Source organism: Myxocyprinus asiaticus, chromosome 37 (assembly GCF_019703515.2).
Source record: "Myxocyprinus asiaticus isolate MX2 ecotype Aquarium Trade chromosome 37, UBuf_Myxa_2, whole genome shotgun sequence".
In the NCBI taxonomy this organism is placed as follows: Eukaryota; Metazoa; Chordata; class Actinopteri; order Cypriniformes; family Catostomidae; genus Myxocyprinus; species Myxocyprinus asiaticus.
The window spans coordinates 22,237,190-22,264,160 of record NC_059380.1 but is presented as its reverse complement, the minus strand read 5'-3'; the positions used below and the strand labels follow the sequence as shown (position 1 = coordinate 22,264,160).

Sequence of the window (26,971 nt, the reverse complement as noted above, 5' to 3'; positions counted from 1 at the left end):
TCTTGATAGAGGTTAAAGCTCATCCCCCAGACTCTGATCTAGCAGGGAGTAATACACTGATGCCTCATGACCTTTTCCAAAAGCAGTAATCATCACTCCCAGAGTGTCTGCCACTTTAGGGGGGTGTGTGCAACTCCCAGAAATAGTTCAGAGCAGGTGGCGCAACTGTAAATACCTAAAAAAACTGAGGGAATCCCAATATGTTGAACCAAGTTATCAAAGGATCTCAACACTCCACTCTCATATAGGTCACCGAGTGTAGTAACCCCCCTCACAATCCACTCTGACCTGCAGAAGGGGAACTTCTCAATACATAATTTTGGGTTCAGCCATATGCTCGAGGCAGCATTCAAATAAATGTTTGAATCAAACACTCTGGACACTTTTGTCCATACCGAGTGCAAATGCGAGATAACGGGGTGTAACTTAACTTCTCCAATTAATTTGATAGAAAGGCTTTGCAATGGCAAAATAGGGGCAATAACTTCCTGTTCAATACAAAACCAGGGAGGGGCTCTCTCAGGTGGAAGCGACCAATGAGCCAGATGTCTGAGACCGAATGCATAATAATAAAACAAAATCTTGGGTAGGCCTAGCCCACCTTTGTCAATCGGCCTATGTAATTTGTTGAAATGCTATCTGGGACGCTTACCATTCCAAATAAAGGTCTTCGCTATGCTATCAAATTGTTTGAAATAAGAGAGGGGGACATCTACAGGGAGAGATTGTAGCAGGTATTTGAATTTTGGAATACAATTCATTTTAATAACATTAACCTTCACAATCATAGATAAATGTAATGAAGCCCACCTGTCCACATCGCTTGAAAACCTTTTTATTAAAGGGTCAAAATGAACTCTAACTAAATCACACAAATTTGCCAGGAATAAAATGCCCAAATACTTGATGCCCTGTTTGGACCACTGGATGATACCCGGTTGAAAAGCCGTTACTGGGCAGTATGCTGTCAGAGCCAAAACTTTGGATTTAGACCAACTGACTCTGTATCCTGAGAATTTAGAGAAGGAATTAATAATCCTGTGGAGGCAAGGCATAGATCTAATGGGGTCGGAGACCAATAATAATATATCATCTGCATAAAGCAAAAGCTTATGCGCCACCCCTCCCACAATCACCCCTGGAAAATCATCCTCCTTTCTCATCGTGGCTGCTAATGGTTCCAGGGCAAGACAGAACAATAATGGGGAAAGAGGGCAATCCTGCCGGGTGCCCCTACCCAGAGGAAAATAATCTGAAATTAATCAATTTGTTTGTACCGCTGCTACCGGGTGTTACTATAAAGTAACTTAATCCAGTCAATAAAAGTATTTCCGAACCCATATATTTCAAAAATCTAAAGAAGATAATCTCATTCTACCATATCAAACGCCTTTTCGGCGTTAACTGAGATGGCAGCGACCGGAGTCAGATCATTCGCCACTGACCACATGATATTGATGAAATGCCTAATGTTATCAGAAGAGCTACAACCCTGAATAAACCCCACTTGATCTATATGTATAAGAGATGTCATAACTTAATCGATTAGCTAGAATTTTTGACAAAATTTTAATGTCTAGTTGAATCAGGGAAATTGGACGGTAACTCTTACACTCGCTTGAATCTTTGTCCTTTTTAAGTATCAGACTGACCCGGGCTTGTGTAATGGTTGATGGAAGCTTTCCATTCTTTAATGATTCTGTATAAACTTCTATTAAAAGTGGAGCCAGTTCTGTAGCATTATATCTAAAAAATTCAGTGGCAAAGCCATCTGGCCCCGGAGCCTTGCCTGTAGGTAAAGCCTTAATTACCTCATTAAGCTCCTCCAAGGTTATCTCAGAATCAAGGGAATTTTTTTGCTCAGTCGTCAGTTTAGGGAGATCTAATGGTTCCAGAAAGTTTCTAATATCTTCATCAGTAGAGAAGACGTGGAACTATAGAGATCAAGAAAATAATTCTTTAAAGGCATTATTAATATCAATGACCGAGGTAAATATTTCACCACTAGCAGTTTTCACTAAGGGAATGGTAGAAAAAGACATTCTCTGCTTTATATATAAAGCCAAAAGCTTCCATGCTTTGTCCCCCTACTCAAAGTATGACTGTCTTGCCCTGAATAACCAAAACTCCACTTTATAGTATTATATCTGTATTTCAATTGGGTCAATTCCCTGAGGCCATCAGACGACATTCAGCGCTTCAGCTCTGCCTCTGCACTTTTAATATTCCCTTCTAACTCCACAAGTTCTCGTGCTTTGGATTTTTTGATGAATGAAGCATACTGTATGATCCGGCCCTTAAAAACTGCCTTACGTGCCTCCCAAGCTATGCCCACTGAGGAAACTGAGGACCAGATGGTCTCCATATAAACACTGATTTCAGCCTTTAACATTTGTTGAAAATCAGGATTTTGCAAAAGGGATACATTAAAGCACCAACTATATGATTTATTTTTCTCTGTATGTGGCAACAACTCTAAACTCACCAGGGCGTGATCTGAAACTAAGATGTTTCCAGTTGAACAGTCAACAACAGATGAAATGAAAATCTATTCTAGAATAAATCTTATGAACTGATGAAAAAAATGTATAGTCTCTACCAGATGGGTTCAGAAGTCTCCAAATATTTATAGGACCAAGATTTTTACACATCCTGTGAAGCGTCAATGTTGCTCTAAGGGGCTTGCACACTTTTGCTTCACTATGATCAAGGACTGAGTCCATCAAAAGATTAAAGTCTCCTCCCAATATTATATCATGAGGGGTGCCAGCAGCTTGCAACATCCCTTCAAGATCTATAAAAAATCCCTGATCATCAGCGTTAGGTGTGTAATTATTAGCCAAAATCAACCTTTGCCCCTGAATTTCTGCTAAAACAATAATGACTCTTCCTAATTTATCTTTAATCTGTTTGAGACATTTGAATTGTAGATGTTTACTTAACAATGTAATGACTCCCCTGCTCTTACTTGGGCCAGCACTAAAGAAAACATGTCCACCACATATTTTCCCCAATTTTTCAGCTTCCTGTGGGGAAAGATGCGTTTCTTGAAGAAATGCAATATCATCTTTCTTACGACGAAAGTTGTTGCCGACTTAGAGGATCATGCTGTAATACGTCGATCGATTACTGTGATGGAAATTAAATTCTCTGAGTTGGTTACAAGAATCGGAGATGTCGAGAGACGGATCAATTATCTGGAGTTATTGGAGAGGGAATTAGCTGCTAATCCGCTAGCGATCAAAGTAGATTTGCAACGCGTTTTGGAAAAACTGGAGGATTTGGAGAACCGCAACTGGTGAAACAACGTCTGAATTGTTTGAATTCTTGAGCATGAAGAAGGCAAAGATATGGTGAAATTTCTAGATGAGCTCTTTCCGAGTCTGCTCGACATAACAGGCCACAAGCTGGAAATTGAGCGAGCTCACAGAGTCCTGGCTTGGAGATCCGCTGAAGGAGACAGGCCCGATCAATTCTGGTCAAATTTCTGAGATCATCCGATAGAGATCTGGTGTTGCACGAGGCGAGGAGCAAAGGAAAGCTTTCTTGGAAGAATCACAACATTTTCTTGTTCCCAGACTTTGCGAATTTGACGAGAGAAATGTGATCGATTCAAGGAATTCAAGAAACTCTTACATCAATGGAAGATCGCTTTTGCACTGATGTTCCTGGCCAAACTGAGAATAGATACTAAGGATAGCCGCAAAATATTTATGTGCCCACAGCAAGCATTGTCTTTCATAGAAACAATGGGTGTGTAAACCATTTGGTGATTTTCATATGGCCCTCAAGTGAATTGACTCGCTGAGCACTTGACTGTCTGAGGAAGCTGGGTGCCTTTTTGTTTCTTTTTGTGTTGGTTCCGCCTAGCGGCTGGCATTTGTTTTGTGGAGTAACACTCCTTCAAGAAACTTTTGCATCAACGGAAGGTCGCATTTACACTGAAGTTCCCGGCCAAATTGAGAATACACACTAAGGATGGCTGCAAAATATTTACATGCTCACAACAAGTGATGTCTTCCATAAAATCGATGGACTGAGGAAGTCATGATGTGTTTCTCATGCGGCCCCCAAGTGAGCTTGACTCACTGAACATACTCTTGACCGTCCAAGGAAGCTGGGCGCCTTTTTTGTTTCTTTTTGTGTTGGTTACGCATAGCGGCTGGAGTATGTTTTGTGGAATAACACTCCTTTGAGACAGTTTGTGGATGATTCTGCTCGTTCTTTGTGCTTATGCCTCCTATTGGCTGCAGTTTGTTTTGTGGAGTATTTTTGGCAGGACATTGGAATGATTAGGACATCTGCTGCACTCATGAACAGCCAGCTCACTGTACATTCGTTTGCCAATCCGAGGAACCTGAACTGATTGTTTTGTTTTGTGTGTGTGTGTGTGTGTGTGTGTGCGTGCTGGTTCCACTAGCGGCTGGAGTTTGTTTTGTGGAGGAACACACCTTCGATACAATTATGTGAATGAATCCCCTCCCTGGTTTTGTATTGAACAGGAAGTTCTTGCCCATATTTCACTATTGCAAAGCCTTTCTATCAAACTAACTGGAGAAGTTAAGTTACACCCCGTTATCTCACATTTGCACTTGGTATGGACAAAAGTGTCCAGAGTGTTTAATTCTGACATTTATTTAATTGTTGCTTCGAGCATATGGCTGAACCCAAAATTATGTATTAATAAGTCCCCTTTCTGCTGGTCAGAGTGGATTGTGAGGGAGGTTAATACGCTCGGTGACCTATATCAGAGTGGAGTGTTGAGATCCTTTGGAAATATGGTTCAACATTTTGGGATTCCCAGGTCTCAATTCTTTAGGTATTTACAGCTGCGCCACCTGCTCCATACTATTTTTGGGAGTAGCATACACCCCCTTCAAGCAGCAGATACTCTGGGAGTGGTGATTACTGCTTTTGGAAAAGGTCATGAGCCATCAGTGTATTACTCCCTGTTAATTCAGAGTCTGGGGGACGAGCTTCAACTTCTCTCAAGAGATTATAGGAGAAAGATTTACATTTGGTATTGGAGGAGGGAGTGTGGGCTAGGATTCTAAAAAACATCAAGTCTACATCTAGAGATGCAAGGGTGCGCCTTATGTAATTTAAGATTGTACATCGATTCTATTGGACACCATCTAGATTGTATAGGCTTGGTCTTAAAGACACACTCACCTGCTGGTGATGCCAATCAGAAGATGGGGACACAACCCATGTTCTTTTGGTGGTGTGTTAAGATCCAAGAAATTTGGTTGAGGGTTCAGAATTTTATGTGTGATGTATTGGACACTCAAATTTAATTTTGCCCCAGACTCTGTATTTTTGGCAATGGGGTGGTCATTAATATAGGGGATAGATACATAAAAAGTTGGGTCTTAGCCGGAGTTATGATCAGCAGACGGATTATTCTTAGGGGATGGAAGTCAGATGGAGCACCCTCGTTTCAGGAGTGGTGCACAGAGATGGATGGGGTTACGGCATTCGAGGAGGTGACATGTAGAAGGCTGGGAAACTTAGATTTGTTTAATAGGTAGTGGGGTAGATATTAGGCCTTTTTGGAGGGTTCTTTGGTGTATTCTTATTGTTTTTTGAAAGTATATTTTTTTATGGGTTTTTTTATGTTTCTAAATAATATGGCCTGTTTGTGTTCGGGGGAAGGGTTTAATTTTAGATAATTTGATTCCGTATTTTCTGTTATGTTTATTTAATTTGTTGAAGGGAATCAATAAAAACATAATATTTCACAGTACTTCTACTTTATTATTTCCTCAGTAGCAGTACTTTTACTTAAGTAAAAAAAAAAAAAATAAGTACTTTTTCCACCACTAGTATCCTTACAAATGCTGTTTTATTCTACATGGAAAGGGTCCCCTCATGGGGGCTGCCATGTTAGAATCACATGACCTGCCGAATATTGCCATGTTATTGGACATTTTAACTGAATGAAAACAAAATGCAGTGACTCTATACCTGAAATATGAACTGCTTGAAAGAACAGCTAGCCCCTACAGCTGCTAAATATGTCACACAATGCCATAACCTGAGAGAAAAAACTCTGAGACACTAAACCAAACCTTTTCACTTAGATTTATACATTAGTTCATATTATTTCATTATATATACAGTATATATACTGTATATTACTGTGTATCAGTTACAGTACCTGTATTTGTGTATTTGTTTGTTAATTACTGTGTTCTAAAAATCCACAATTTAAATCTGTTGATTAATGTTATACACGTTTCTGCTTTGTTTGATTATAACTTGTGCTTTGGCAACACTGTAACATACAGTCATGCCAATAAAGCAATTGAAGAGAGAGAGAGAGAGAGAGAGAGAGAGAGAGAGAGAGAGAGAGAGAGAGAGAGAGAGAGAGAGAGAGAGAGAGAGAGAGAGAGAGAGAGAGAGAGAGACGCTCTATCTGAAGCAGAAAGAGAACTTTGCTTTGGCTGCACCTGACTGTACTGTGGCGCCGTTTGCTGTGGATATTTCTGTGGCGCTTTACGTTCACGTGTGTGTGGTTCCTTTAGTGTGCGTTCGGCTGGTGTCGGTACCGGGTCTTAGATCTGTGATCTCACTCAGTCAGTGTTCAGGCCTGTCTGTCTGAGAGCACAAACACACCTATTGGACTGAGCTGACATCACCATGGACAAAGTAAGTTTGTATACTCATTATTTCCTCTTCTTTTCATGTTACAGATGTTTAAAAAGACTAAACATTGAAATATTGTCTTTAATTATTAAGTTTGAGCTAAAAGGTGAACATTTTATCAATGTTTAGCAGCTGTCAGGCTGTTGAGTGTGTGAGTTAGCGCGCTAGGCCGCTTCATGCACTCATGGCTAGTTTATATTAACAGTTTTCTTAAATCCGCTGTAAAATAAAGACATTTATTATATTTAAATACGGTCAACGTGGTTGAGAAATCGTTATTTTATTACTCTCAAGCGAAATGTTGTTTGAGTAATCATAAATCCTCTCACTCGTCATGTTTGGATGCTAAAGTGTTAGCATACTGGGAGGCGCGAGTTTGATCAAAGTCTATCTAGCAAGTCAGTCCACTGTCGGCCATCATCCAGTCATGATAGTGCAGCTCCTATCTACTTGAATGGGGGAACACCGAACTCTCAAGAACGGTTGGTCAAGATTACGATCAAAGAACATATTTCAAATCAGAAATAAAATCGGACAATACTGTAATAATAAATTATGATTCTTTACCTCATATTACGATAAAAATGCAATTTTCCCGGCTTGTATAGCTAATGCGCATGCACTATCTAAAGTTGATTGACAGCTGACGTCTGGATCTAATAGGTGATTGGCTCTTTTAACTGTAAGGCGGGACTTCCTTGGTTGGGCTTGGTTGATTCATTTTAAGAGAAGTGGCCCATCTCTGCTAAATAATCTCTGGTTCGATACACTTCAGCTTTTCTTCAGCAGTCACGACATCATGTGTATATTTTATTACTGTTATTTTTTTATCAAATTTAATGAAGCATTTGAATTAAACAGATAAAGCTTATCATAACCCCAACACATTCAGCTGATCACACTGGCAACGCCCAAAGGTTTGCATGCATCATCGTCATCCCGTTAGCCAAGCACTGAAGTCCAGCAGATGTTCGTAAATAAAATGTATTTATTAGCCTTCATTATTTAAATGTTCATTTTTATTTGTGTATTTCTATAAGAGCCCTCCTGTCGTGGATTGCCTACAGTGTTGGGAGAAATTTCTTTCTGTAACTCACTGTATCTTATCTATTTTAAATCCAAAACTAAACTAAAAGATGACTGACTGATGGATATTATGATCAATCAGTATACAGTCATGAGCAGCGGTAGATCAGATCAGCTATGGTCTTTCAGGCTACTATCAGTAGATCTCTACAAATTGGAAGGGATATTTCAAGTGCATGTAATGGATAAGGCCATTTATTTCTCATCAAATCATGCCTCCAGAAAAAAAAAATAATAATAATTCTAGAATGAGAACAGATTACCAAGGAAATGGTGTCTTCCCCTTCTAGACTGCAATCTGTCAAATGTTAGATGTATTAATTAGTACCTCTGGCATGTTTCTAGTGAGCGTTTTGTAGTAACTTCTTTTTTTGTCCCTGAACTCTTTAAAGGCTGATTTCCTGAAAGGACTACCCGTGTATAACAAGACTAACTTCAGCAGATTTCACGCAGACTCTGTATGTAAAGCATCGGTAAGATGTACAGTCCTAAACGATAAACAGTCTTGCAATGTTCTTTATGCCTGAACTGTAAAACAAAATCCTCTCTCTGAATATTTAATGAGCATTTTGACACAACACTGTGAATTACAATTTCGGGTTTCTTTTATCACACTCATCAAAGGCTATAACTTTCTCTCTCACAGAACAGAAGGCCGTCAGTCTATCTGCCTACACGGGAGTATCCCTCTGAACAGAGTGAGTGCTTTGTAGCCTCAAAATGGCATTAGAAATGGGGAAAAAGTGTGGAAATAGAAACTCTAAAGACTAAATCTAAAAACTAAACCTGAGTAATTTCACAAAGCACTGTTTCGGTCTCAAGCCTAATTTTAGATATTTTTTCTTTCTTTCTCTCCACAGTCATTGTCACAGAAAAGACAAACATTCTTTTGCGCTACCTTCATCAACAGTGGGACAAAAAGGCAAGTGTCTTTTACTATCTCCAGTAGCATCAAAAAAAGCATTTTTCAGCATGTTTTTATTGTTGCTTTCTGATCTTGGGCCAATAAGAATCTTTCTTGTGTAATTATTTCATAATTGGCCATAAGTTTCCCTGAGACTCAGAGTTTAGAGATAATCATTTGTCACAAAAAGGGGCGTCGACACTGACAGTGATATGCAATTACTTGAAATCATCCATTTTCAATGAAAGTTGGCAAATTGAGATCACATGAGCACCAGAGAACATGTGATCCGACCCGACAGGTACCGACAGATTTTAAGACCAAATCCAACCTGTACCAGAGACCATGTGACCCAACCTGACAGGTACTGTCAAATTTTGAGTCCGATCCCAACCCATACTGTCAGCTTTTAAGCCTAAACCCAACCCTAAATTGCTCTTCTTTTTTTCCCTTTTCTAAGTAAATTTGTTGCTATAGGCTGTATTTTATGTATGCATCGTAGGCAACATTCGTAACAGTGTAGGAGCAGTAAACATACACAGTTTTAACATGGCACGGCAACCCCTCAGCACACCAGAGCAGAAGGGAAAAATCATTGGCTTAACTTTAAAGCTGCCTTTTCACTGACTCTGACATTCGTATTTCTCCCCCTAGTGGAAGCCGTGATGAATTGTCATTTTGCTCGCAATGGATTTTGTTCCTTGAAGAAGCTACCAAAGGTTTACCTCAGAATGACATTACTGTGTGTGATTTTGTTGAGCAGATGAATGAATTCAAGAAAATTCAGGATTAATATTCACTCAGTATTTATTATTAATAGTATAATTTGTCATTATTACAGTTTTATAGTTAATATTATGATAATAAACATCATCAACAACCTTAATTCAGCAAATATGAATCAGAAATTCATAGATGATTCATAGAGTCATTCAGGTTCCTGGGCTCTACCATCTCTCAAGACCTGAAGTGGGACACCCTCATAGACTCCACTGTGAAGAAGGCTCAGCAGAGGTTGTACTTCCTTCGCCAGTTTAGGAAGTTCAACCTGCCACAGGAGCTGCTGACACAGTTCTACTCGGCTGTCATCGAGTCTGTCCTGTGTACATGTATAACTGTCTGGTTTGGTTCAGCTACCAAATCAGACAGAAAGAAACTACAACAGACAGTCAGGACTGCTGAGAGGATTATTAGTGCCCCCCTGCCCATCCTCTAAGACTGTGTGCACTTGTTTCTCCTATCACCCAAAAAAAATTCCTTGTGTACGTGAGAACACTTGGCAATAAATCTCATTCTAATTCTGAACTGCCCAAAATACGGAAGTAGCAGGCATTTAGAAAAAAGTTTAGGACAAAACCTATTGATATTTCTCACTTTGCACTGATAGTTTTGCATTTATATATCGCTTCTGGTCAGGCGGTTGCATACGGTCTAGTCACATGAGTTGAAATATTTTAACACTGCCGAGGCTCAAATCAGATCCGGAGACAGTCGGAACCTCACACAGCCCCCGTGCGACTCTCCATTGGAAATGAATGACTTCCGGTTGATTGTCTGTCGTTTGTCAGATGCAGTGAAATGGTGGCTTAATCAAGTGCGAAACTTTGCTTGAACATCGAATCTTTCTTTTCCTGCGCTAAAGAAAGCTCGAAGCAGCACCACGAATGAAACGCAGGCATCTCGAAATGCATTATTAAAAATTGAAGCTCTTTAAATTATACATGGTGTCTAAAGAATGGGGCAGCTTGTGTGAGACACTGAAGAAACAGAGTGACGTGGTGCAATGGTCAAAGATGTCCGTCCAGAATTTTTTTTTTTTACATAGGAAACAGCACAGACATGCGCAAAAACAAGTTTGGTGTGAACAGCTCCTAAATTGTCCATTCGTGTGTGTCTGTGAGTGAGAATGTGTGCAACAAGTTAGGTAGGCCTATTCATGTTTTTATTGATTACAAACCCAATCCCAAACCGACCCAAAAGTAATTCTTGAAAAACTGAACCAAGCTCGGCCCGTGTCCCATCAGCCTCGGGTCGGGTTGCAGACCTCTAGCGACAATGACCATTGGTGATGCAATAGAAAAGGCTTTAACTATGCAAAAGAGCAGCAAAATGATGCAGTGGCTACCAATAAGAATGCAGATAGTGAAGCTCATGTGATCCACCTCCTGATACAGTTAGATACTGTAGTCAAGTAGGATTGCCTACTAGTAGCAACTTTGCAGCCTCTGGCAAATACATTGGTGTCAGTGCGAACGCACTTTAAGTCATGTTGGTATATTGATTTACAAAATGATACTGTTGAGAAATGCAGAATTGCAACTATTTGGCAATGTTGGCAGCTGCATAGCTATCTGAAGTTTGAAGTTAAATGTTTGTGGGGTTTTTTCTGTAATGTCATGCAGAATGCAGCAAAAAAGCGAGAACAGGAGCAAGCAGATGGAGACGGAGGCAGCCCAGCACCTCCTCGTAAAATCGCCCGGACAGACAGCCAGGAGATGAATGAAGACTCTTAGGGAAACCTGCCACCCAACAGCACAAGGGCAGACACCGCAAGCCCGCTCTCTCAGAACATTTAAAAACCTGCACAACACAAAAGCATTTCATCTCAGAAAGAAAGAAATGGATAAACACTTCTTATATAGTGCTTCCTGATGCAGTCAGTGCCCCTCAACCAGCCTGTCTGCCCAGTTCTGTACACATGGGGGGCGTAACGGGGTGCCACTGCCAACTTTGATGATTCTGCTGAACTCTGACCTGCCTTGATACAGAGATATTTACCAAGCACATAATAAGGGATGTCCAGAGTGTCTGCTATGAACCTTTATAAGAAGATGTGGCACATTGTGATTTTGTTAGGACACAATTATTGCAATTTAAAAGTGTACAAGCACCCTCGTAATCTTTGCTGTGGATTGTTGCTTTCCTTATACACTCCGCCACAGGCACTAAAAACACAGTCTCTCTTCAGTGTCCAAAGGGAAATGTCTGAAATGTACAATCTTGTTAGGCAGACTTAGATGTAGTATTTTGTGTTGGTATACTGTTACGGTCTTCCTAGCAGATGCTTACTTGTGCATGAATGCACTGTTAGGACTCTATCTCTCACCAGTGTCACAGGTTGAGGATGACAGTGCAGTTCTGATGATGTGAAGAAATACAGATGGTCAGTTACAAATGCATAGTCAATGTCTCTCACTCTCTCTCTCTACCCCGTCTTGTCATATAAGCTTTCAATGCTGTGTTAGTTTCAGCAGGCTTTGCTCTGGGGGTCATCAACTGATTGATTGCCTTCAGATGCTAAGCTTAACCATTGACTTTGATTCTCATCTGAAAGAATCTTTATGTGCCAATCCAATTATGGTTGTTTTGCCAACTACGTATGATAGAACTTCCCCCAAGTTAATGATGCCTTTTGTTTGCTATCTGGATTTGTACAATTTTGTTCCCTAGTTCTGAGATTTGGGGCATAACTATGCAGCAGTTCCTCTCTTAACCTGCAGAGGGAGTCAGTGAGCTGTGGTTGTGAATGAAAAGGTTAAACAGGAGGAGCTTTAGGTATGTTGCTTAATACTGTGCTGCAGCAGGTGTACTTGAGCTCACAGCATATCTGTAATACTGTGTGCTTTTACTGTGTCTTGAGGCACAATGTTAGGAGATGTTAAGTTAGCTATGCCAGTGGTTTATTGTATTAAAAAGTGTTTCAAATCTTTTTTCTCTCCTTTAAAGGTTTGTTGGTGTGCTCTTATTAAAAAAATGTAAACTTATTAAAGCCATCAAAATAACAAAACAAAACAAAAAAAGCATGCATGCTTTATCTTTGACAAATGTATTGAGTAGAGGTGGCTTTTAAAAGCTCTAAGAAGATAAATAATAATAGGGGGAAGTGTGCAAAGAGCAGCCCAATCTGAATTTAGCTACATGGGGGTAGCATTACTACTTCAGTGACTGTAAAAACACCCACATTTGTATTTATTTTTCTTTTAAAGCCTTCCCAACTTCATTTTTTTTTTTTTCCTCAAGGACTTCTTTTTGTTGTTGTTGAGAACAATAAAAAATAGTGACTGTTAAATTTGTGTCAAGCAAAACCTCTCTGATTTTTAATGAAAACTATAGATAGATAGTTAGACGATAGATTGTTTAATTCTACATAATACTGGATAGCCAGTGGCACGTTAACAGTGTGACTGGTCTCTATCAACATATGCTTGACAGGTGTAATCCGTTTTAATCCTGAGTTCTTACTGTGACCATGTTGACTCTTAGATTTGCAATTTAGGAAAAGAATGAAAGCAAAAACTGGTCAGTTGTCTCTCTCATGTATTTTATTAGAGCAGATGAAATCTCTGAACAATCTTTGAAGGAAATTTGTATGAACGGGACGACTTCTATTTAGATTAGATTATTGGATTGAGTACAGCAGATTACCGACCCACATTTTCATTACACTGGGAAGAGAAGCAACTAGAGTCAACGGTCCAGCTTTTTCATGTATTGGGAACATCGGTAATCAGGTAAGATTTTTCACTATATATATATATATAAATATCAGGGAATGTATATTTATTTGAACAGGACTGTATTTAAAATTGGTGGTATGCTAGAAAGTTCATTCCAAAATGCTTGTGACGTAACAATTTACAGTGCGTTTTTCCTCATTCTGTTGTTTTGGGAGTCAAAAGAAAGCTATTTAAATTCCCTACAGCTGCATAAGTAATTCTCTTTATAGTCAAAATGAAATTAATGAATCTGATAATTAAAAAAATAATACTTATTCACCCTTTTAACAACAAATTGTGAGGCAATCGATCAGAGTACATTATGTGGTTGGTTTTTGTTTTTTCAAATTAACTGTTGGCTTCAATTGGAACAGAAATATCATTGAATTTGTTGGGCCACAATTGAAATAGCAGAACAGATTTTTCTCTTGTCATGAAGACTTAGGAATTTCAAAGGTTCAAGAAGGAAGTGTTTGGAAAAGCTCTATACCTTCTTAGGAGCACAAAATGAACAAATATACAGTACATGGCTACTACTAAGATGCGACTATCTTACCAAATTGAGTGATTAGCTTAAAAGGTAATTGTAATGAAAGTGACTTGGATGCCAGCTACAACACTGGCTAAAATAGGGAGATATTGTCTAAACCAATCTAACATTTTGCCTGAGTGTCAATAACAAAGCCCCCTATAAGTAAGGTGATGTGACAACACCCAAAGCTTTTTAGACACAAATGCTGTGGTTAAGTGTAACTAAATTCTGTGGCTGGCAAACAAATCAATATGTTTAATTCAAACCATCTACAGGCCAACATCCAGGTATCACCATCCTTTCCATAATGCATGATGGTGGCTGCATCATACTGGCAATAATGGCAACATTAGTTGAGCCAAATACATGAAAATCTATCATGGAAACCTTTTCATTCATCCAGGTCCAGCAGGACCATCACACAGAGGAAATGGCAAAACTATATACTGTAAGAGAAGCCTAAAAGACTAGTATTCCAGAATGTCCCAGCTCCAGTGCAGGCTTGAATCCCATTTAAAGTCTGTGCCTGTAGTATGACTTTAAAGTGCAATATAAGTATTTAGTTAAGGATTTTTTTTTCAGTAAACATTTTAAGATAAATATATCAAATACCCTTTGTGGATGTGACTCAACACCACTTCGTGAATGTACAGGGGGTAGGGCCGCCCTGCCATATATGTAGACTGTGCAGTCTACGTAGAGCACAAACCCACCTACGTGGGCACAATGTTACCCTAGGGGCATGTTTTGCTGAAATCTTACTCCCTGACAGATTCTAACTTCCCGCTACCTGATTGATACCTACCCCTAACCATTAACCATACTAGGAAGTCATTGGTCCCTATCCCTAAAGGCCACACCTACACCTTCTCCTAAACATAACAATACTAGGGAGTCAGAAATTGGCACGACACTCACCCTGACAGGGGGTCGCTGACTTTATACGCCTAGCAGGAAGATGTCAACAAACAAGAGAGGTAAATCATTATATGATTATGTGTGGTTCCTGGATCAGCCAAATTGTGCTTAAGTCTGTAGTATTGCTTGAAGATTCAAAGGACTCTGTGTTGTTAATAGTTTAGGAGGAGCCCATGTACCTTTAATGAAGCATTGATTTTGTGAGAACACAATTGTACATATTCTTTTCCCCAGGTGTTCACCATGTTGACCAGTTTTGTGGATGGAATATTCTGTTGCTTCACAGGCAAGTCAACCAATGTGGTGGTGCCTATTGATTCCTCCGAGCCTACAGATGGTTTTGAATTTGTGGAGGTGAAACCAGGAAGGGTTTTGAGAATTCGACATATTATTCCAGACAGACCAGTGGTTGAGGAGCCAGGGACTGGGGAAGGTGGTACTGTGAGCTGCAAGCGTAAAATCTCAGTGTACCGAAATGGACAACTTCTGATTGAGAATGTGAATGAAGCTACGCAGCCAGAGTTGGTCCGCTATCAGAATGGAGACAGCATTGTGGATACTGAGGTTAATGATTGTGATGCTCCGAAAGCAATGGGCCAAACTGCAGAGCCCATGCCAGGGTCAGCTGCAGATGTCAAACCTGCGCCACAGCAGGATCAGCAGCAACCACAGCGCAGACGGCGCAAACCCAAACGCTCCATTGTAATTGACTGTGAGCGGAAGATCACATGCTGCAAAGGCACTCACCCTGATGTTGCCTTGTTTTTCATACACGGGGTTGGAGGATCACTGGACATTTGGGGAAGCCAACTGGACTATTTCTCCCAAATTGGATATGAGGTCATCGCCCCAGACCTGGCTGGCCATGGTGCTAGTTCAGCTCCTCAAATCCCTGCTGCATATACATTTTATGCTCTAGCTGAGGATGTTAGAATCATATTCAAGAAATATGCAAAGCGGCGGAATATTTTAGTAGGGCACTCGTATGGGTGAGGAGTTCTTTTTTTTTTTCAAAAAAGAACATTTACTCATTTACCTTGTAAATGCAGACCCCTTTGATGTTTCTACTGATTTTTTGCATTTCCTTTCTTTGAGCAGAGTCTCATTTTGCACCTTCCTGGCTCATGAGTATCCAGAGCAAGTTCACAAGGTTGTGATGGTTAACGGCGGTGGTCCTACAGCGCTCGAGCCCAGTGCCTGCTCTGTCTTCAACTTACCCACTTGTGTCCTTAACTTCCTGTCCCCGTGCCTCACCTGGAGCTTCCTTATGTAAGGATAAAGCCAGGACCTAATGATGCACTGTATCCATTAGTCCTTGCCTGGAGTTTATACTGTGGAAGTTACATTTGCCATTCTGAACATGAATGTCTGTCTGGCAACCACTTTGCTCATTTATTTCAATTCTGTTTTTACTAACAAAGATGCCTTTTCTTTCTTAAAGGGCTGGATTTGCCCATCAGGGAGCACGAGAAAAGAAATTACTAAAAGAAAACAATGCCTTCAATGTATCCTCCTTCGTTCTACGGTCCATGATGAGTGGACAGTACTGGCCGGAGGGTGATGAGGTTTACCATGCTGAACTCACTGTGCCTGTTCTGCTGGTCCATGGCATGTACGACAAGTTTGTACCGGTACAAGAGGACCAACGTATGGCAGAGGTACAGTCATTTTATGTTTCAAACTTTGGGCTTTTACCACCTTAGAATTATATCTGTGAATAAAATGTGAAATCACAGGCTGAATTTTACTGGCAGCAGACTAGTTTCCACTCCTTTTATAAGATGATGTTTAGATCTAAAATTGCTTATGTATTTTTTACTTAAATTACATTTTTGAAAAACAGTAACATACTTGCACTCTTACTCATCCTTTTATTCACCTTCTTATAGATCCTCTTGCTGGGCTTCCTGAAGGTCATTGATGATGGCAGTCACATGGTCATGATGGAGTGCCCTGATGTAGTTAATACTCTCTTACAAGAATTCTTCCTGTGGCAGCCAGCAACCAACCAAAAACCCAAACAGGAAGCAGTCACCACAAAGACCACCACCAAACCTCAAGAAGACACTGCAAGGCCAAAAACTGCCCCTAAGTCACCCCCCAAATCTCAACCAGACTTAATAAGGCCAACAACTGCACCAAAGATTAGCAATAGTTGGACAGAAGCCCTGGCTGACAGCAAATCTAAGGGCAAGAAATAGCTGATTTACAAGAAATGGAATTGGTTAAGCCTGCTCTACACCTGGTGAATGGCCGAAATGTAACAGAGCCGTTTAAAAAAACTATATGTTTGCAGTCACCTGCTGATTTGTGTAAGACTGCAGTGAAAAGTCCCAAGGAACTGCTATGAAGGACATTTGTCCCAATCCGGGATTTGCCTCAACATTTTCAAGTTTTGGCAGAGGAGATTAAGATCTTAAGATGTGACGCTTCTTTCCACCACAGGCAACAAAACAACCAATTTAAAAAATAAAAAAAAACATTCAATGAATATATACAATAAAACAAGTTTTATGATACCATCATTCCAAAAGGTTTACAATAAGTGACAATCTCAATATTATTCAAAGTGTTGCACAGTTTAATATATGCAATGCAGATTTTGGTCTACATGGAGTGATTTCTTTCATTTCTCAGCATTATCTCAGGCTTTTATTGTTAGCTTTTATTTGACTTGTGTCAGTAAATATCGTGTTACGTATAAGTAACATTTTCACTGAATAACAGTTATTTTTTCTTAAGAATTAGAATTAATTTTCTGTCTTTTTATGTTGTTCTCTTGCAAAGACTGTTATAAAGGGTGATTGGGAAAAAGCTATACTGCTCTGCCTTTACCACAACTTCATAAATATTGCCTATTTTCTTTTTGTCAGAATTTCCTACAAAGAGCCACTAAGAGGGATATAGAGTTAACACAGAACAAGTATTATGCTCTTGAATGCTGAAACACAAGTATTGTGATTCTACATTTATTGTATTGAGTACTGAGAAATATCTCCCAGACTCTTCTTCAGGTAGTACAGCTGGAAGCAAGAGGTTCAGGACAAGGAAGGGACCAAGACCTCAACTATTCCTTTTATCCTGCAATTTAGACCACCTCAATTAATGCCATTGAAAGTCCATAATTTTTTATTATTATTATTCCCCCTGCCAATTATTGCACTATATCTGTCTCTAACAAGTTTAATGAGCAAACCTTATAACAGTATTTTCCAACTAGTCATTTTCATTTTTTGCTTCCAATTTAAGTGTAGGTGACTTAAGCTTAGTGTTATTACAATTATTACTTTAAAATCTTTCCAAAACCACAACAGATGCTTTTGCACACACTGCCAAGCACGCAACTGTCCAGAAAAAAATAAATTCAGAGAAAAAACTCCAGCATTTTAACAAGGTTTACATTTGCATTACACTGCAGATGTTGGATTCAAAACATTTTAACCAGTATAAAAAAATAAAATAAAAAAAAGTTCAATTTAATGCAACCACACTTGAACGTCAATGAAAGCTTTAAAGAGGTAGTTATGCCAAAAATGAAAATTCTCTCATTTACTCACCCTCACGTCATCCCTGATGTGTATGACTTTTTCTTCTGCAGAACACAAATTATGATTTTTAGAAGAATATTTCAGCTCTGTAGGTCCATACAATGCAAGTGAATGGATGCCAAAATGCTGATGCTCCAAAAAGCACAAAAAGGCATCATAAAGTAATCCATGAGACTCCAGTGTTTAAATCCATATTTTCTGATATGATAGGTGTGGTTGAGAAACAGATCAATATTTGTCATTTTTTGCTTGAAATTCCTCTCCCTGCCCAGTAGGAGGCGATATGCATGAAGAATGTGAATCAACAAAAACACAAGCATGTGAAAGTGACCTGTTTCTCACCCACACCGATCATATCACTTCTGAATACATCGATTTAACCACTGGAGTCTTATTGATTACTTTTATGCTGACCTATGAGAGTTTTGGAGCTTTAATTTTTTGCTCCAATTCACTTACATTATATGGACCAAAAGAGTTGAGATATTCTTCTAAAAATTAAAGGCTGCGTCTCGTTTCGAAGGCTGCGTCCTCCGGAGGTCGCATTTGTCAGCCGCATACGTCATCAAGGGTGTCTCCTTTCAGAAAAGGGAGTAGGACACTTCAAAAGCAACCTTCGTTCACGGGAATTCTGAGGATGCATGAGGTGTATCCTTCATGGGCACTCATAACCCACAATTCTTTGCTTCAAAGGAAATGTAAAAAACAAAAAAACAAAAATTTGGCCAATTTGCCCATAAATATGTTCAAACGCAAGGAATGTTAATTCCCAAGTTGAAGTACCTCAGTAGATGGGTGCAGAGTATTTAATATGTATAATTATATTAATATATAATTAAAATAAAGTATTAGACTAAAAGTACACCTGTAAAATCTATTTTCTTTTCTCTTTATATCATTATAACTCTCCTAAAACGTACCTCATACATTCCCTTCTAAAGGGACTTTGTTCCCTTCTCACTCAAAACGCTCACGCTCGTTAAAGAGTGGCGTGCTGTCATAGCAACTATGTTATGTTCCGTTTCCATTTGTTCTACGAAGGCCTTCTCCTTTAAACAAGGCTTCAGCCTTCAAAGGATGCGTCCTACCTAGCATGCAGCCTTCCAAACGAGAGACAGCCATAATTTGTGTTCTGCAGAAGAAACTCATACATATCTGGGATGGCATATGGGTGAGTAAATGAGAGAATTTTCATTTTTGGGTGAACTATTCCTTTAAATCCCTTGAGGTAAATGGCACAGACTGCGAAATAAAGCTTAGTTGGTTTTTTTTTTTCTCCCTTCAAAACAAAACTACTGCTTTAAAATAAAAACCTGAACTGCACCAATTTGGGAGGCAGGACTTCTCTTAAGTCCTGCAGCTTGGACACAAAGGATAAAAATATATATATATATATATATATATATATATATATATATTAAATGGGGGCTGGAATAAAGACAAATTCAAGAATGTTTTTGAAGCTTTTATTTACAGACTCATGTACTCTTTATTTCAGAGGAATAAAGCGAGAAGAGTGAGTGGCTCCAATACCTGGACGGCCATGCTTAACAGGCTTGTACGTGATGGAGAACTCTCCAAGGTAATGACCAATCATCTCAGGCTGAAAAGAGGAAATAAATTAAAATATTAGCCAGATTTCATGGATTCACTCTTTGGTTACAAAAAATTATTATTAGAAATCTCTGTAAATTTAGCCAAATACATGAAGCTATTCAATAACAGATAATACAGGTTTTAAATGGCTCAATGAGACAGTAAGATTTGCAACAGACATTTCCACATCCCAAACCAGACATTTGGCATTTCTACTCAATGCTTAGTACCTTTATGATGCTTTATTTTTGTTAGCATCAGCACTATTGAAACATAAATGGCAACAATAACAAGGATGTAATGCTACACAACTAATAAGCACTGATATTAATTCCTTCTAGAAACATCTACACACCAAAGAATAAATTAACATTACATCATTAATTTAAGTCATCCTTCTCACCTTGATTTCAACCTGGTTGAAGGTCTTGCCATTGTACACACCGACCATGGATCCAACCATCTCCGGCAGAATGACCATGTCTCTCAAGTGAGTCTTCACAACCTCTGGTTTCTCCATCGGTGGAGCCTCCTTCTTGGCCTTGCGGAGGCGTTTAAGGAGAGACTGCTGCTTCCTTCTGAGGCCACGGTTCAACCTCCGTCTCTGCCTGGCACAGTAGAGCTGCATCAGCTGCTCACTGGGAACACAGACACTAGCTTAACCCTTGTGCGACCTTCGGGACATTTTTGTCCATTTCATTTTTTCGATCATTTTGGCTGTGTTAATGCCAACGGCAAACATTTTGCCAAAGGTGTGTATCTTTTGGGGAATTTTGATATTTCAACCTCAGTTCCTATAATACACTGTGTAAACAAAACAGTTACACTCAGGACCTTAAGGACAAAAATGTCCCCATTGAAATGACAATATTTGACCCAGTGCCATTAAAGTATAAAATCATGAATTCTATGATATTATGCTTTCATTCCGGAGCCCTGGCTTCAAAATTTAAAATTATATTTTCCACCAGATGGCACCAATTTTCTCGTGTTTAGCCTATGGAGCAAATACATGCTTTTTTCCCTATTTTCTGTATAATAGAGCACTACAGACCAGTTGAATAAAAGATGCAGTTAAAATCGTGTGTGTGTTGGTATGGATGTCAAGAGTGTTTTGAGGAATGTATGTGTGTGTGTGTGTGTGAGAAAAACAACAGTGGCATTATGTAAAACTGGCATTTAAAGAGTTAAAAACCTGAAAATGAATATTTGGTAGTTATATTCAGGACTGATGTTGGTTAAAAAATCTAAGTGGAAAATAATATTAATATATAATATTTTATGGCAGTTTTTTGACTGACGGAGGTTTTTTTTTTTTATCTGACACTGCACAAAAAATAATAATGCAGCAAAATCATCGTTGCTAATCACTGACATCCCAGACTGTGATAATTCTCCTCCCAAAAGAAAACTTCCCCTTATTTAGTAAATGGAAAATTCTTTTTTTTCCCTCTTCCATAAAAAAAACAACAGTGGCATTATGTAAAAAGTTAAAAGCCTGAAAATGAATATTTGGTAGTTATATTCATGACTGATGTTGGTTAAAAAAGTGGAAAATAATATTAATAAATAATATTATGGCAGTTTTTTGACATGGCCATTTTTTTTTACATGGACCTCTGAGTAACTTTGAATTGATGCACAAGGGTTAATCAGCATGATCAAAAATCTCATGCTGATTTTACAAAAACTCTGCAAGAATGTAGTTTATAATATTACATTTTTGTTTTTCAAATGTGCAGTGTAAAACAAATTGTTTTCCTCGAGTCATATAGGTTTGGAACAACATGAGGGCGAGAAACTGACCATTTAATTTTTTTAATTTTAACACTTTTCTCCTCACTCAAACGCCATTATCTGGGCGAGTTAGTACTGTACGACTCTACAGAGCCTTCGTGTCAATGTGAAAGAAAGTGGTTTGACTCACTAGGACATATCCAGCAGCTGGTCCAGGTCCACACCTCTGTAGGTGAATTTCCTGAAGGTGCGCTTCTTCTTTTGCTCAGTGTCCGCCTGTGAGAAACACAACCATTATATTAGCAGCTATTCACGGGCCTTTCATGTACTGTTACAAGCCAAACTACTCATGTCACTTCTAAACAAACGCAGACGACGGACAAAACGTACATTATCACACAGTTAAAGCAGAACACAGGAACAATTTTAAACACAGTCATGAGAGTTCATCGCGATCATCTAGAGCACAAGACTGATGCTAAAAGTCATAGTCCTTGTTGAATAAATTATTTGTAAAAAAATAATTCCCTGAAAGCTTGCCCTAATATTTAGGATTAACAGATATATAAAAATTACTCGGATGTGTGTCATATTAGTAGTTGATTAGGTTGGATTGTTATATTTCAGTAAATCGCATAACAGATGTGAACCTACCATCTTAAGAGACTCCCGGAAAAGGAAGGCGTCACGGGGAGGCGCAGTAATATCGCGAGAGTTCAGTGAAACTTTATGACGCATAATTTACAGAGTCGCCCTCTAGCCGAGAGGATGAGAAACACTTAAAGACTCCACTAGTGGATCTTTGTGTAAAAAAAAAAAGAAAAAGAAAAGAAAGAAAGAAATTAATCAACTAAAATAACAAGAAATTCGTGCACTAAATGCACTTTAGTATTGATGATGACACTGTTCTGCTGATAAATTTGGGCCTGAGAGTTGTATGATTTATATTATGACAAGCTGCTTGTGAAGCCTTCAAGAAAATATAAATAAGGTTGTCCGAGATTTAAAAAATTAGAAATCTTTTATTTTAATTCTATTTTAATACAATTTACTTAAAATTGCATGTATCTATTTTGTATAAGCATAATATCTGTGTCCTTGGTTTCATAAATACTGGAACATCATTTACAGCATTTTCACTGTAAATGATTTTCTCGCCTATACTTCCCTACTATATAATATGCCAAAAATAGTATGCCCATGGAGAAGTATGTCCAAATCCTCAGTATTCATAAAGCAGTACTCAAGAAATACCCAGATGACCTACTATTTTCGGCAAGATTCTGAAGTGCGGACTGACTGGGCACTTTACAATCCCATAATCCCTCGGGAGCTGAGGAGACTGGAGACGTCACATTCAAAATGCTGGATTAAAAGAAAAGTGGTGAACTGCAAGTCGAACAACTCTGTTCAATTTCCACGGTTGTTGTTTTTACGTCATACTGTACGTATATTTATGTCACTGGTCAAAATCCATGTCCCCGGATGAAGTATGTCCGGAATCTATTCATACTACTCCTATGCATGCCTAAAAGAATATTCTATTTTACCGACCGATAAGTGAGTTCTTAAACGTACATACTGTGACAGTACGCAATTTCGGACGCAGGGTTTGTCTAAGGTAACCATTCAGATGCCAAAGTCTTACAAGAGTCGCATTTGCTGTTATTAAGGGGTCTAGGGTCAGCTTTAGGGATAGGGATCAGTAGAAAGGAGTAAAGCAGAGGTCAGACTACACTTCACGCTCCATTCACACCCATTCAAACACATCCGAATGCAGGAGACTGGAAACGTAAGATCATGCGAAGAAATTTTGTACAAAGCATCGTACCAAAGTTCAAGCTTGGTGAACTATGAACTGCAAATCTGGATGACGACAGTATGCGTGACCAACAGAAGATTGGAACGTCACACACTGACCTCTTGGCTCAATTCAAAGGATACATATTTCAAAATGGCATGTTTTTATTGTTTCTTGAAAGTGAGTAGATGGTACTTTTTAAAAATTTTAATATAATAGTATTTGTTATTTGTGAAGTGTTATTTATTTAAACCAAAAACCCTCCCATGTGACATCACTTGCTGGTCCATTGTGTTGTCCAAAATTTTTTTGCATTCTCGAAGCTTCGTGTGATGCAAGAATCTAGCGGGGAGTCAGATGTCAGATGCACTACACCGTGAAGCTGGAGTATCGTCAATTGTCATATTATACTCATTTATATTTTCACAGTGGTATAATTTAACTAGTAAGATTATCAAAATAATTACATGCATAACCTTCCCCTAACTCTAACTTTAGTAACAGAAAATGCAACTCATGCAAGGCTTTGACATCTGGACAGTTACCTTCTAGACACAGCCTAGGGAGTAAGAAATCGGCACGACAACAGACCAGTGGAGTTTGTGGTGTCCTCCTAGGCCTAGGGGATTGGTGCCCTATGCAATTTGTGTAATCTGCATATAAGGAGCAGCAAACCTAGGTATATTAGTATTTACACATTGTCACTTTAGCTGAATTCGAAATGGCATACTACCATACTACCTTTACTATTTTTGCCATATACAGTTAAAATCCCCACCTTTGACCAGCCCCATACCAGTAGGTGGTGATATGCACTAAGAATGCAACTCTTAGTGGACGTGAAAGTGAAAGTGGAGATTTATAGTGAAAAGGACTTAAATATTGATGTTTCTCACCCACACCTATCATATAACTTCTGGATTTAACTACTGGAGAAGAATGGATTACTTTATTTATGCTCTCTTTATATGCTTTTTATGTGGGGGTTTTTAAGCTTCAAAGTTCTGGCCACCATTCACTAGCATTATATGGACCTATAGAGCTGAAATATTCTTCTGTTGCTCTGTCTCAGCTTCATCTAATGTACAGTGGCAACATATTCACTCCTCTTTAGGTCGCCATGTCTTTTAATGCTTTCCTATTTCAATGGCCAGTTGGTGGTCACTAAGTCTGTATTTGGTTAATAATTGTCTGTGTTTGACATTTCTGACCAAGAACAGATATTCAGCAAGTCTGGACCCTCTGCTAAGTTGGTAGGTAAGGCTGTAGATGACTTTGGGTTTTTGTTTGTTCCTTCCACTGATCTATGTATACATTTCGAAATTCATTATTTCTTTTATTCTTATATATTGTTTTGAGGCAGTGATTTTGGGAGCTTTGTTACTTGTGACACTAGTAGGCAGAGAGGACTTTTCAGTGGATTCGGTTCTTGTGTTTTCAGTGCTTTATAATGAAGTGCATCTGTAGAACTGGAATTTATAAGTGAATCCAAAATTGTAACACTCTCTTTTTAATTGGTAAGTTGAGAGGTAGACGGCCTAGTTTTGCTCTACATCTTGGGTGTCTTTCTGTGGACATGAAGGAGAACTCTACTTGAAGACCTTCTGAATATTTGTCCCAAACATTGTGGCTTTAATTACTTTGTGGGAACCAGACCTTATCAAATATCTTTGTCCAAATTCTGATTGGAATGTTTATTTGATAACATTAAATTTTTATGGCATGGATTGCCTTTGGAAAGATATGTTTTAATTGCCAAATTAAAATTTCCTTATGGGGTTAAAACAAGGCCAAGATAAGTATATTGTGAGATGTGTTTAAGTATGGTATCGTTTAGAGTAAATGTGTATTTTGTAGTTTTTTTTTTTTCTGAAATGTCATAATTTGAGTTTTTTGGATATTAATTTCTAGGGCCCAATCCTGGCAGAACTGATTCAGGATGTCCAGGTTGTTTTGGAGACCTTGTGTTGTTTTAGAATTAACAAGTCATCTGCATACAGTAAATATTTTACTTCAGTGTCCTGTAGTTCTAGTCCTGGACTCACAGATTTGTATAGCAGTTCTGCTTATTCATTACTATTAATGTTAAATAAGGTTGGGCTGAGGCAGCAAGTGGCTTGTCTCAGCCTTTATCTAGCACCTTTTTCATTATACACACACACACACACACACACACACACACACATATGTTTGTCATTAAAAACTTCTATTAAAAAAGGGGCAGTGTGAGGGAGTCACGTGACATCATGCGAGGGTCGGACGTGTGAACAGTGAGCTCTGTGCACTTTGCTAGTTTTTCATTCTTTTTGTGTCATAAACCGGTGAGATTCAATATACCCTGTTCCATAACTGTTCTGTGAGGTCAGTATGTCAAAGAATTCAAAATCCTTGGGCTCTGGAGACATTAAAAGACACTTACATGCTCAAGCTGACACCCCAGACAGGGCTGCAGACCAGGGACTCGGTTTGGACGCTGCGGCGGGAGAGATTTGGCGTCAACTGTCAAGTATGTCGGCAATGCTGCCGAAGGTCATAGCATACTTGGGGATCTTGCTGTAATATGTAGATCGATCACTTCCATGGAGAAGAAATTCACTGAGTTGGTTACAAGAATGGGGGACGTCGAGAAACAGATCGATTATCTGGAGTCATCGGAGAGGGAATTAGCTGCTAATCCGCTAGCGACCAAAGTAGATTTGGAACGCATTTGGGAAAAACTGGAAGACCTTGAGAATCGTAATCGGCGAAACAACATCCAAATTGTAGGAATTCCTGAGAATGAAGAAGGCCGAGATATGGTGAAATTCCTAGACGAGCTCTTCCCGAGTCTGCTCGACATAACAGGCCATAAGCTGGAAATCGAGTGAGCTCACAGAGTCCTGGCTCGGAGATCCGCTTAAAGAGACAGGCCCCGATCAATTCTGGCCAAATTTCTGAGATCGTTCGATAAAGAGGAGAAAAGGAAGGCTTTCTTGGAAGAACCACAGCATTTTCTTGTTCCCAGACTTTGCAAATTTGACAAGAGAGAAATGTGATCGATTCAAGGAATGCAAGAAACTCTTACATCAGTGGAAGGTCGCTTTTGCACTGATGTTCCCTTCCAAATTGAGAACAGATACTAAGGATGGTCGCAAAATATTTTCATGCCCACAACAAGCGATGTCTTTCATAAAATCAATGGACTGAGGAAGTCATAGTGTGTTTCTCATGTTGCAGCCAAATGAGCTTAACTCACTGAACATTCACTTGACCGTCCAAGGAAGCTACTTTTGCATCGACGGAGGGTCGCTTTGCACTGAAGTTCCCGGCCAGGTTGAGAATAGATGCTAAGGATGGCCATAGTGTGTTTACTTGTCCCCAACATGCGATATCCTTCATATAGTCTATGGAATGAGTGAGTCATTGTGTGGCACTCGCTTTGCAGCCTAGTGGACCTCACTCACTGAACATTCACTTGACCATCTAAGGAAACTGGGTGTCTGTTTTGTTTCTTTTTGTGCTGGTTCTGCCTAGCTGCTGGAGTTTGTTTTGTGGAATAACACTCCTTCGGGACAGTTGTGGATGAATCTGCACGTTCCTTGTGTTTATTCTGCCTATTGGCTGGAGTTTGTTTTATAGATTATATTCTGTTATGTATCTCTGTCTCACAAAAATTTGAGCAATCCTACGGCAGAGTTGTCGCAAAGGCTCTCGTAGGCGTACATG

General features: G+C 39.1%; 3 protein-coding genes across 4 annotated transcripts; 2 read left to right on the top strand and 1 right to left on the bottom strand.

The window, feature by feature from the left end:
- The first annotated feature begins 6,387 nt into the window (after positions 1–6,387).
- On the top strand, positions 6,388–12,363 carry LOC127427693 (DET1- and DDB1-associated protein 1-like). Of its 2 annotated transcripts, none has more exons than XM_051675434.1 (5): positions 6,388–6,651; positions 8,127–8,192; positions 8,381–8,432; positions 8,595–8,656; positions 11,041–12,363. In XM_051675434.1, the coding sequence occupies exons 1-5, from the start codon at positions 6,643–6,645 to the stop codon at positions 11,149–11,151; spliced, it is 300 nt and encodes a 99-aa protein (XP_051531394.1). In that variant the 5' UTR covers positions 6,388–6,642; the 3' UTR covers positions 11,152–12,363. The 2 variants fall into 2 exon arrangements, with proteins under 2 accessions (XP_051531394.1, XP_051531393.1); XM_051675433.1 differs by having other exon boundaries at positions 6,389–6,651; positions 8,127–8,207.
- Positions 12,364–12,852: 489 nt separating this feature from the next.
- LOC127427650 (protein ABHD8-like) lies at positions 12,853–17,986 on the top strand. Its single transcript, XM_051675355.1, has 5 exons — positions 12,853–13,149; positions 14,819–15,573; positions 15,683–15,853; positions 16,026–16,242; positions 16,474–17,986. The coding sequence occupies exons 2-5, from the start codon at positions 14,828–14,830 to the stop codon at positions 16,783–16,785; spliced, it is 1,446 nt and encodes a 481-aa protein (XP_051531315.1). The 5' UTR covers positions 12,853–13,149; positions 14,819–14,827; the 3' UTR covers positions 16,786–17,986.
- Positions 17,987–19,584: 1,598 nt separating this feature from the next.
- LOC127427687 (40S ribosomal protein S15-like) lies at positions 19,585–22,170 on the bottom strand. Its single transcript, XM_051675427.1, has 4 exons — positions 22,120–22,170; positions 21,656–21,741; positions 20,132–20,366; positions 19,585–19,735 (listed from the first exon to the last, which is right to left on the bottom strand). The coding sequence occupies exons 1-4, from the start codon at positions 22,120–22,122 to the stop codon at positions 19,622–19,624; spliced, it is 438 nt and encodes a 145-aa protein (XP_051531387.1). The 5' UTR covers positions 22,123–22,170; the 3' UTR covers positions 19,585–19,621.
- Between the last annotated feature and the right edge of the window lie 4,801 nt (positions 22,171–26,971).

What these genes read in the sequence shown, in the direction of transcription:
- LOC127427687 (XM_051675427.1), bottom strand. An exon ending in CAGCTGCTGGATATGTCCTA is followed by an intron (nt 20,367 to 21,655) that starts GTGAGTCAAACC and finishes CTGTGTTCCCAG; the next exon opens with TGAGCAGCTGATGCAGCTCT. An exon ending in TCAACCAGGTTGAAATCAAG is followed by an intron (nt 19,736 to 20,131) that starts GTGAGAAGGATG and finishes TCCTCTTTTCAG; the next exon opens with CCTGAGATGATTGGTCATTA.
- LOC127427693 (XM_051675433.1), top strand. An exon ending in ACTCTGTATGTAAAGCATCG is followed by an intron (nt 8,208 to 8,380) that starts GTAAGATGTACA and finishes TCTCTCTCACAG; the next exon opens with AACAGAAGGCCGTCAGTCTA. An exon ending in ATCAACAGTGGGACAAAAAG is followed by an intron (nt 8,657 to 11,040) that starts GCAAGTGTCTTT and finishes AATGTCATGCAG; the next exon opens with AATGCAGCAAAAAAGCGAGA.
- LOC127427650 (XM_051675355.1), top strand. Translation starts at nt 14,828, where the DNA reads ATGTTGACCAGTTTTGTGGATGGAATATTCTGTTGCTTCACAGGCAAG. An exon ending in TTAGTAGGGCACTCGTATGG is followed by an intron (nt 15,574 to 15,682) that starts GTGAGGAGTTCT and finishes TTCTTTGAGCAG; the next exon opens with AGTCTCATTTTGCACCTTCC. An exon ending in AGGACCAACGTATGGCAGAG is followed by an intron (nt 16,243 to 16,473) that starts GTACAGTCATTT and finishes ACCTTCTTATAG; the next exon opens with ATCCTCTTGCTGGGCTTCCT.